We start from the raw sequence: 11,670 nt of genomic DNA, 5'->3' as shown, positions 1-11,670 counted from the left end.
AAATTCAATATGGGATTGCCCTGAACATTTATCTCTCATCAACTTCAGGGTGCCTGGAAGAATAACTAGACAGGTGCCACCGTTTTGTAGCAACAATTCACGGACAGTGTATCGGACATCGCCGCGCGTGCGATAATACAACGTACAACACGGCCTGTGACGCGGCGAACGAGCGCCAAACGTTAGGCACCGACACCAAGCCGAGCGGCCCTTTTGCGGGCGCCCAGGCGGAGATGGTAGCTGCACGGGGAAAATGGACGGAATGACCGCGGAGAGACGGTCGAACCCCCGGCCACGACTGAAGCTTCCGGAGTGGCCGCTAGGGCGACGAATGGCGCTCGGACGAGAGTGTGCGGTGCCAGTGTTTTTAGGTTAATATTTGTATATCATGTTTTTATGTTTATTTTCGGCTAGGAGTCTCGATTTGTAATCTAACTAGCTGCCCCTGAAATAAAGACGGTTAATTATGTCACTCGCAGGGGCAGAAGTTAGGATATCGAGACCCTAGCCACATATTTGTATCAGATTGCGGGGAATCAGACCCTGTCAAATCCTCTAAAACTCATGTCACCCTTTTTCTCAGTATGTAGGACCTTTCCCTGTATCATTTCTACATTAAATAAGATACGGGGAAGAGGCCTACATACTCCCTTTACATGTAAAACTCATCTCGAGGGAGTTATTTTATCTTATAAGCATACGTGTAAAAACAATATCTGAAATTGTCCAGCCAATAGGAGAGCGTGCTACGGCGTAAGCCGGGAAAGTCCGACCCCTTCTCGTTCTCCCTTGCGGCTTATGTATGCTGTCTCGTACCGTGCCCGACTGCGGCACGGTACAAATTACTTGATAGAACCTCTGTATTTTTATTGAATAAAGTGTGTATAGTGTATAACCAAGACTGCGTTTTTATTATATCTACGCCCTCTCCGCCTCTGATGTCGCCGCCTGCCCTTCTGAAGAAGAAAACTGAAGCCTGAAGAAAGCTATCACCCGATAGCCGGTCAAATAGCAGCTCCAAGCCACCTCCTATCTACAGTTCAACTGTATGCACGGCGAGGTGTCGTGTATATAGTTGTGGTCCTTCGAGCCGGATCGGAGCTGCTATACGGACGCCACATCCCAGTGGAAGATGACGCCTTCACTTCGCTCTGGAAAAGGCTCCGCCGAGAAAACCTCTGATGTCACCCCCCCTGCCGACGTCGTATCCACGGTGACGGGTACCGAGGCGTCGTCACAGGAGAGTTTCCGAGGAGGACACCGTCGAACTTCTGCAGGCTGAAGTTGCGAAACTGCGCGCCGCCCTGAGGCGCTCTGAGAAGACACCGACCGCACCTGGACCCCCAATGGAATCTCCTAGGGCAGATGCGGGCCCCAGCGGACGAGCTGGGGTGGCAGAGAGACAAACCGGAGACTGGGTACGCCGCTCTTCGGACCCGATCGCGCAGATGGCTGCGGCGATCACCGAGATGGCCACCGCGCTACGTGGAGGATCAACGGGGAGCCCACGATCACACGATGGCGACGATGGAAAAATGGAGGCGCTGTTGGCGCGCCAATCTACGGCAAAGGAATTGCCCGCCTTCGAAGGAGACCCACTGGAATGGCCTGCCTTCAAGGCCCAATATACGAGGTCTACGGAAGTCTGCCGGCTGACGACGCCGGAAAACCTGCTCCGACTACAACGTGCGCTGAAAGGGGCCGCCAAGGAGGCGGTTTCCTCCCTGATGGTGGATCCTCAGAATACGGACCTCATCATGGAAACCCTGGAACTGCAGTTCGGCCACGAGGAGATTGTGACGGCGCACATGCTGGAGAAAGCGCGCCGCCTACCCGCCATAGTGGAGAGCCCCAACTCAACCGGGATAGTTGAGTTATCCGTGGCCCTGAGGGAGGAGAGGGAGCGGACAAGGAACTCGAGCTGCCTATCATCACCGCAGCTACTGAACGAGATGGTGGCCAAGATCCCGCTAGCGATGCGGGCTCTGTGGTGGTACACCTTACCGAGGGACAGAGACGAACGCGCCACCGTGAAGGAATTTTCTTGCTGGCTTAGCGAGATCGCTCAGACGTCAATGAGCGCCGGTGGAATGGACGCGGGGTCGTTTTTTCCCAAAAAGAAAACAAAGAACAATGTGTATACAGTGTCCGCGCCAACCGAGACAAGGGACGAGTGCGGAGTGTGCAATCGCCCGCACAAAAGTGAAAAGTGTCGCGAGTTTTTAGCGAAATCGGTAGCGGGCCGATGGGAAATTGTTCGCGAAAAGGGTTTATGTTTCTCGTGTCTGAGGCATAAACATTTAGCCGGTAAATGCCCGGCGGCTAAGAAGTGCGGTATAGAAGAGTGTCGCTATACGCATCATAGGACACTACATGGACAGCGACGAGAAGGCCGCGATAATGTAGTGATGAGCACCTGCGAAAAAGTTCAACCGGTATTGCTCAAAGTGATAAAAGTGAACGTGACCGGCCCCAATGACGGTGCCGACGTTTACGCCCTGTTAGACGAGGGCTCCAATGTGACTTTAATAGACTCCGAACTGGCGGACAGTGTCGGTGCGCCCGGACGAGTGCGCGGGATAACGATTCATGGTGCGAGTGATATGTGTTCCGAGGATAAGGCGTCGCGACGCGTCACAGTGACTATTCGTGGGCCAAGTGGGAATGGATACCCGCTCGTCGGGAACACAATGACGAGTCTAAATCTCCCGCGCCAGTGCATTCCGGAGGGAAACGGTATGAAAGAAGTGCTACCGAAAATATTAATTGGGCAGGACAACGCTCATTTAATCGTGACTAGGAAAGTCAACGAGAAAGGGAGATATTTACGCTCTCTGACGTCGCTGGGATGGATCACGCACGGATGCGTGAATCATAAGCAGAACAAAGCCAGCAAAACACTCACACTGACGAGTGCTAGCGTAGAGGATCGCATGGACGAGTTAATGCGCCTCAATTACGCGGTGGACGCTATGGGCGTCAAACCTAGGCCACGTGTTAACAGCACAGACACGCGCGCTATGGAAATTCTACAGAAAACCACCAGACCAACGCCAACCGGTCAGTGGGAGACGGGTCTTCTATGGAAAGAAGACAACATATGGTTACCGGACAATCGACAGTGCGCAGTAAACAGACTGAAATCTGTCGAGAACAAGATGGCCAAGGACCCGAGCTACAAGGCGGCATATTGCGCGAAAATTAAGGAGTACATCGAGAAGGATTACGCCCGGGAAGTTACGCCGATAGAGATCGCTCGTTTCCCGCGGAAGTGGTACTTAGCCCATTTCGGCGTAGTAAATGTGAACAAGCCGGGAAAGCTGCGAGTCGTCTTCGACGCGGCCAGCCGATGCCGTGGAGTTTCGTTGAACGACAAACTACTCACCGGCCCTGACATGCTGACCTCGCTATGGGGTAACATATTACGCTTCAGAGAAGGCCGCATAGCGCTTGCGGCGGACATAAAAGATATGTTTCTACGGATAAAAATCCGCCCCGCCGATCAAGGAGCTCAGATGTTTTTGTGGAGGGAGCGACCCGACGCCGAGATTAAAACAATGGTGATGACCTCGATGACCTTTGGCGCCGCGTGCTCACCGACAAGTGCGCAATATGTGAAAAATAAGTTAGCCTGTGTAAACGCGAGTGAATTTCCGGAGGCGGCGCGCGCAGTGGAAAACAATTTTTATATGGACGATTATCTTGCCGCGGTGGATACTACGGAACAAGCTATTCAGTTAAGAGATCAAACAAGTGAAATATTAAGACGGGGAGGATTCCAATTGACGAATTGGTCCTCAAATGACGGTGAAGTGCTACGTACCACCGCGGATAATTTGCGCGCCACGGACGCTCGCGAGATAATAGTGAACGGTAGTGAGTACTTGGAGCGAGTACTCGGTGTTAAATGGGACCCAGTCAGTGATCGATTTGTGTTTCAATTTAATAAGACAATAGCGTTAAGCGCACATGAGTGGCCCACTAAAAGACAATTACTGAGCGCGGTAATGAGCATATTCGATCCGCTCGGTTTTCTAGGGTGTGTTACGGTACGCCCGAAAATATTATTACAAGCAGTATGGCGATCGGGAATAGGATGGGATGACGTCATCCTGCCGACCCATCAAGAAAAATGGGCCGAATGGAGAGCCTGTGTGGAGCGCACAGAGAGCTCTATACCCCGGCGGTGTATAGAAAATCGCACCAGTCGGGTGGAACTACACGTATTCTGCGATGCCTCCGAACTGGCGGGGTGCGCAGTAGCGTATTTTGTGGAAAAGACGGACCGTAATAGACATGTACGGTTCGTGGGCAGTAAAGTTAAAGTTAGCCCCTTGCGAGCTCTATCAATACCTCGACTGGAGCTGCAAGCGGCGCTAATGGCCGTGAGACTGGCAGACACCATCAAGCGGGAGAGTGACGTCACTATGGGGAGGACAGTCTATTGGACGGACTCGGCGACAGTACTGTGCTGGGTACGAAACGACAGCCGTGCGTTCTCGCCGTTCGTGGCCCATCGCCTCGGGGAGATAGATGAGTTATCTCACCCGAAAGAGTGGCGGTGGGTTCCGACTAAGATGAATCCCGCGGATGCTGCCACCAGGGACCTCAACGCGCCTGATCTTACACCTCAGGGAGCCTGGTTCGGGGGACCGGCCTTCCTGACTGGGGAGGAGGGCGAATGGCCGCATCACAAGGGACGCGGCCTGCAGCCCGACATCGCCGTCATGGAAGCAAAGCGCGCCGAACGCATAGTCACCGCGTTACAAGCGGCGCTGCCAGACGCCGCACGGTTTAGCTCGTGGAGACGGCTTATACGTGCCACGGCATGGTGCCTGCGGTTTGTGAATCGATGCCGCCGTGCCGCCCCAGAATGCGTGGGAAAATACCTAACCGCAAAGGAGTGTATAGCCGCTGAGCGATTGTGGATCAGGCGAACGCAAAACGACGCCTTTGGCAGCGACATAACAGCCCTAAAGCGGGGGGAGTCGCTACCCAGAGGCAGCCGCCTGCATGCCCTCACGCCCCGGCTAGACGACACCGGACTGGTGAGGATGGGAACGCGGTTATACGCGGCCAGCGGCGTACGGGAAAATATTGGATTCCCGATAATATTAGACGCCGCGCAGCTGTACGTACAACTGATGCTGAGACACCGGCATGAGATGTGCTATCACGGAAGCACTGAGAGGACTATGGCAGATGTGCGTCAAGATTTCTACGTGATGAGAATACGCACAAAGCTTCGATGGATTGTAGCTAACTGCCAGAAGTGTAAGAACGATCGTGCGCGACCGCAACCGCCTTTGATGGGACGTCTTCCGCCGGCGAGATTGGCACATCACATGCGCGCCTTCACGCATTGCGGAGTGGATCTGTTTGGACCGCTACACGTGACCATGGGACGGCGCAAAGAGAAGAGGTACGGGGCCTTGTTTACGTGTCTCACAACCAGGGCCGTACACATTGAGTTGGTGACGTCACTGAGCACCGACTCGACGATCCAAGCCATCCGGCGGATGGCCGCCAGAAGAGGACACCCGTCTGTCTTGTACTCTGACAACGGGACAAATTTTCGCGGGGCCGATAAAGAGATGGCCGCTGCCTTCCGAGACGTAGCCGAGGACAAGAAAGTGCTAGATGAAATGAGCTATGAAGATTGAGTGGAAGTTTATCCCTCCTTCATCCCCGCACATGGGAGGGGCATGGGAACGATTAGTTCGTTCCATTAAGAGGGCGCTGTTTGCTATACTGAGAGAGCAAGCGCCTAGAGAAGAGACGTTACGGACGGCGCTAGCCGAGGCTGAATTCTCGGTCAACAGCCGTCCGCTGACGCACGTGACAGTAGACCCTCGTGACGGAGCTCCTTTAACTCCGAATCACTTTTTAATTGGGTCATCCGGGGGCATGCCTTGCCTCGCGGATTACAGCGAAGCGCCGGAGAACGTGTGTTTGCGCAAACAATGGCGCATAGCCCAGAAGATGGCGGATGCTTTCTGGCGCCGATGGATGCGCGAGTACCTGCCAGGCCTGGGCGGACGTCAGAAATGGCGCATCGCGGCCACTCCCCTGCAAGTTGGAGACGTGGTAGTGATCACCGATCCCGCGATGCCACGGAACCAATGGCCACGGGGAGTCGTCACGGGAACCATGCCCGGGAAGGACGGCCAGGTGCGAGCCGTCAGGGTGCGGACCTCCACGGGCGAGTACACAAGACCCACGGTCAAGATCGCGGTCCTGCTACGCCCCACTGATGACAGCGCCCGGAAGACAGCGCCACGCGGCGGCGAGGCCCGATGCGGGACCAGCAGGTGCCGACTGCGCGACACCGGGGGGAGTGTATCGGACATCGCCGCGCGTGCGATAATACAACGTACAACACGGCCTGTGACGCGGCGAACGAGCGCCAAACGTTAGGCACCGACACCAAGCCGAGCGGCCCTTTTGCGGGCGCCCAGGCGGAGATGGTAGCTGCACGGGGAAAATGGACGGAATGACCGCGGAGAGACGGTCGAACCCCCGGCCACGACTGAAGCTTCCCGAGTGGCCGCTAGGGCGACGAATGGCGCTCGGACGAGAGTGTGCGGTGCCAGTGTTTTTAGGTTAATATTTGTATATCATGTTTTTATGTTTATTTTCGGCTAGGAGTCTCGATTTGTAATCTAACTAGCTGCCCCTGAAATAAAGACGGTTAATTATGTCACTCGCAGGGGCAGAAGTTAGGATATCGAGACCCTAGCCACATATTTGTATCAGATTGCGGGGAATCAGACCCTGTCAAATCCTCTAAAACTCATGTCACCCTTTTTCTCAGTATGTAGGACCTTTCCCTGTATCATTTCTACATTAAATAAGATACGGGGAAGAGGCCTACATACTCCCTTTACATGTAAAACTCATCTCGAGGGAGTTATTTTATCTTATAAGCATACGTGTAAAAACAATATCTGAAATTGTCCAGCCAATAGGAGAGCGTGCTACGGCGTAAGCCGGGAAAGTCCGACCCCTTCTCGTTCTCCCTTGCGGCTTATGTATGCTGTCTCGTACCGTGCCCGACTGCGGCACGGTACAAATTACTTGATAGAACCTCTGTATTTTTATTGAATAAAGTGTGTATAGTGTATAACCAAGACTGCGTTTTTATTATATCTACGCCCTCTCCGCCTCTGATGTCGCCGCCTGCCCTTCTGAAGAAGAAAACTGAAGCCTGAAGAAAGCTATCACCCGATAGCCGGTCAAATAGCAGCTCCAAGCCACCTCCTATCTACAGTTCAACTGTATGCACGGCGAGGTGTCGTGTATAGACAGTGTATACTTGTAATGCTTAGATAATAATAATAATAATCATTAAATAGACTTCATGAACTCGGCAATAGTTATTCCCACGTATCTGATATATTTAGTGTAGGGTATTGTTCCTATAGAACAAACCTTTTGAACTTTTTCAAAGATGGTGAATGGTAATTATATTCATTTATTCATGCATTTCATATACAATTTTTTGTTCACTTTGCCTAGCTGTGTGAAACAGTACTTATGATTTTCTTTTTGTTTTACTGTAGAATGTTTTATTATTTAAACTTTCTATTGAATATGCTGTATAATTATTAGGTTTTTTTAAAAAATATAAATCTTGTGTAATTTTTGGTGTGATTTTTGAAATTTTTTTGAATCTTGTTTTTAATATTCATGTTTTTGAAAAGAATATAAATATTTAGCCAAATATGTTAATATTACAAATATTTGTAAAAGGCAGATTTGCCGTTTATGTCAATAAAATAAAAAAATTAAAAAAAAACATCAACAGATAAACGAATTGAGGGAATAAAGATGTTAAAATATGGGCGGAATGGTGAATGTTATACAGTGTGTAAAGTGGTCACCTGAACCAGCCAATGACAGGTCATATGCCCTGTAAATGCCTAGACTTCTGTATTACCTCCTCTAAAATGTTCCTCATCTTTGTTGTAATATGTTTAAAAAAAATCATTTTGAAGGGTCGGTGAAAAATATCTTCATGGAATTTTTCGACAGTATTTAACAGCAAAGATATCAATCAACTACCATTGAAATGGCAAAACTGTGTAGATAATTATTGTTGGAAAGTTTTTCGATTAATACCATAGAATTAAGATTAGTCTCTTAATTCTATGATCAATACAATACATTTTTCTTTTTTTTTTGGCTTTTTTCACTGCGTTATTGTTCAGTGACATGTTTTGTTTTTTTTTTTTTTTTTTAGGATTTGCGTTAGAGTCATTCATTTACATTACACATTTTTACGCTAGTAATTTATACACACAAGTTAGTATGTACGAGTAAGTATCTAATATTACATTATCTGCAAAAGTGAGAATTGGATAAGTATGCTATTGGTAGGAAGTGGAATATTAATATTGAAGAGGTCTGAAAGGAATTAAATTAACAGTCATTTATTGAGCATCCAAAAAAAAGTGGTTTGTATCTTCTTTCTCAAGCTGACATTCGCACATGGCAGAACTCCGAACATGGATTCTGTAGCTCAATCAAATAACTATCGACGTGCTTAAAAACATGCCAAGCATTTAAGCGATGACAATGAACAATAATGACAACAGATGAAAGAGTTGAGAAAATGTGGATGTTCAAACATCGGCAGAATGGTGAATGTTACACACTGTGTAAAGTGGTCACTTAAACCAGCCAATGATAGGTCATAAGCCCTGTACATGCCTAGACGTCCATATTCCCTTCTCAAAAATGTTTTCCCTCTCTGTTGAAATAAATTTAAATAATGAACATGCTTAAGTAATCGCAGACATAAGTCAACGCGTGGGTAATCTCTAAGTCAACGCTAGTGTCGGTTTGTTTTTTGTTTTCCTCATAAATTTATACAGTTCACTGGCGAAAAATCGGCGTTTACTTTACAAAATTATTTATTATATATATATTAAATTTGATTAAATTAAGGGACAGGAGAACTATTAATGATTTATTAGTTCTATTTAAAGAAGACTAATGAACCAGGGACTGAAATAAACTACCAGACAAAACTAAACAAAAGACTGAGACAAACTTTACAAAAGATGTAAAAAATATTATTTTGAACAACAGAGTATAAATGAAAAATGTATATATTATTTTATGTAAAATGAATGTTATAATCCGTAAGGGTTTATAAATAAATTTTCAAATAAAAAATAAAAAAAATCGTTAATTCAGTATTGGACAGCCCTGAAATTTTGGCCCTCATTGGTTTTAAAGTACCAGTTAGAGTGACTAGGCTAGTTCAACTTTATCACTGCAACAATCATATCTCAATATATTCTAGCAATTCAGTACTGAAGCGTCTACATGCGCTGGCTAATAAACATTCGGATTTAGGTGACATATTTTTATTGAAATTTCCAGCTTATAAACAATTACTTTTTATATAAATATTGATTCCACACTAAAACATTTTAGTGTGGAATCAATATTTTAATTATGTTCTTTCTAAGTAAGCATTGAAAAAGTTGTTACTGTTTATACTCCACTGTAAATACTAATGTATGTATGTAATGTAAAAGGTACTTGTACCGTTAATTCTTGAAAAAAAAAATGACACAAAATATTGCATTTGCAAAATAGTAAGGAGTATCTGATACAAAAAAGTGAAAATTAAATTACAATTACTATGGCGACTGCTTTTCTTGACATTTAGCTCGCCAACCGCCGGTTAAATGCAATGAATAGCGTGATAAATAATAAATAAATAAATAAAAATAGCAGTTTTTGAATATTTTCCATATTTACACCAGTGAAATTGAAATGTGTGATTGCGCAGCAGGATTATACGTCGCGAAATGTTAATATTTTGACATTTAATATTAGGTGTTGACGAATATTCCAAAACGATAAACAACCACGGTGAGAAATTGTTATCACGTCGCTTATTAGCACGTCAATACTTAATTGTGATTGAGCTATTGAACAAGTGAGAACCATCGCGGCAGTGACCAATGCGCGTTCTAAAAAGAGATTGTCTCGAATTTGTTCCGAGTCACTTTGGAGAACCAAGGGTTTTCCGTAACATTTGGCTTAAGATGTAAAAAATGTTTACCCTTGACTTGGGAGGAGGCAATCCAATAGTCTTGCTATGTTCGAAGTTGCTTCTCCTTCATCATAACGAGATCACCTAGTGGTAGGAAAATACTACCGACAGGATCCACGAAATGGACCACCTCCTTTGCTTACGCGTCTTATCTTTACATACCTATATAATTCTTCTATACGTGTGATGTCACTGAACTCTTCCTAAACGGCTTAACCGATTTACGTGCGGTTTTTAGCGAAATGTAGATCTTTGATCTGCGCGTGTTCGTAAATATTCAAATTTTCAATCGAATCTGTAAAAAAAAGTTGAAAGCATAAGACTTTTTTTCATCGACCTACCTGGGTTGCATTCAACGAGAATGCACATAGGAAAAAAATGGATGGATGTTTAATAAAAAAAGTTTTTTTTTAATGTTAACAAACAACATTCGCTTGTGGTCCCCAATTAGATTATTACCTTACATTCCTTTTAATTTCTTCCCATTTATTTATTTTTACTGGATTTTTGGTAATACTAAAATATTATTAATTGATATTCAATACATTCTTGAAAATCGCATTCATGAATAAAGTGCACCCCTGTTGGTGAGAAGATCTGAGTTTGACATTTGCAAAAATAATTATACAAGTATATTTAAAAATGAATTATTTTATGGTTTGGAATAAAACCAAAAACGTGTACCTAGGTACCTACTTAAATTCAATATTTGAATATTAATAATGTTTGGTTTTGGAATTCAATCATAAACGAGATCCTATGGTACCTACTTATTAATGAAAAGTCTTTTCCCAAGCTAATAGCAGGCAAGTCAACGTTTGGGCAGGACAACGGATGTCGGGTATGCTAGTTCAATATATAATTATACAAATCTTTAAAAAAAAAATTTTCAATACAAAACAGTTATTTTATCATGTTTTTGTTGTTAAGATTTGAATAAATAAGCACTCAAATATTTTTTTCACTGAAAAAAAAAAGTTTAATTACACAATATTATTTTTGGTATATATTTACATATTTATACACACACAATTCTGGGTTTTATCCCAAGGGGGAGTAGGTATATTATTATTTATATCACTACAGAGATGGGTAGAATTTTTGTTTCAAGATTATGGATATTCGAGCGTTTACAGGGCTTATGACCTGTCATAGGATGGGTTCAAGTGGCCACTTTTATGTAGAATTCTACAACATTCCCCATTCCGCTTATTAGCGAATATCCATATCGGTGACATTTTTGGTTTTTGTATATATGTCATGAAACAAGGAAAGCTTTCGCTAGCGCGTTTGGAGCGCCATCTATGTATTTGATATTGAGGTTAAGTATTAAAGCAAATTACTTTATTTATGTAGCTAAGACTCTATCCGAGTTAAATTAATTACTAGTAATCGCCTGCAGATGACTCAGATGAGTCTTAGCTACATAAATAAAGTAATTTGCTTTAATACTTAACCTCAATATCAAATACATAGATGGCGCTCCAAACGCGCTAGCGAAAGCTTTCCTTGTTTCATGACATATATACAAAAACCAAAAATGTCACCGATATGGATATTCGCTAATAAGCGGAATGGGGAATGTTGTAGAATTCTAC

General features: G+C 45.3%; 2 protein-coding genes across 2 annotated transcripts; both read left to right on the top strand.

Annotated features, from left to right (window-relative positions):
• Nucleotides 1-1,132: 1,132 nt before the first annotated feature.
• LOC148276151 (uncharacterized) lies at nt 1,133-5,663 on the top strand. Its single transcript, XM_088234689.1, has 3 exons — nt 1,133-1,213; nt 1,278-3,414; nt 4,096-5,663. Exons 1-3 carry the CDS (start codon nt 1,133-1,135, stop codon nt 5,661-5,663), a joined length of 3,786 nt encoding a protein of 1,261 aa, XP_088090815.1.
• Nucleotides 5,664-5,694: 31 nt separating this feature from the next.
• Nucleotides 5,695-6,821, top strand: LOC148276150 (uncharacterized). The gene is made up of 2 exons (XM_088234688.1): nt 5,695-6,339; nt 6,711-6,821. The coding sequence occupies exons 1-2, from the start codon at nt 5,695-5,697 to the stop codon at nt 6,819-6,821; spliced, it is 756 nt and encodes a 251-aa protein (XP_088090814.1).
• Nucleotides 6,822-11,670: the final 4,849 nt, after the last annotated feature.

The sequence above is a fragment of the Micrasema longulum genome, unplaced genomic scaffold (assembly GCF_059751315.1).
Source record: "Micrasema longulum isolate JH-2025_06_02 unplaced genomic scaffold, ASM5975131v1 h1tg001267l, whole genome shotgun sequence".
NCBI classification, from domain to species: Eukaryota; Metazoa; Arthropoda; class Insecta; order Trichoptera; family Brachycentridae; genus Micrasema; species Micrasema longulum.
This window is presented reverse-complemented; position numbering and strand designations above follow the sequence as displayed.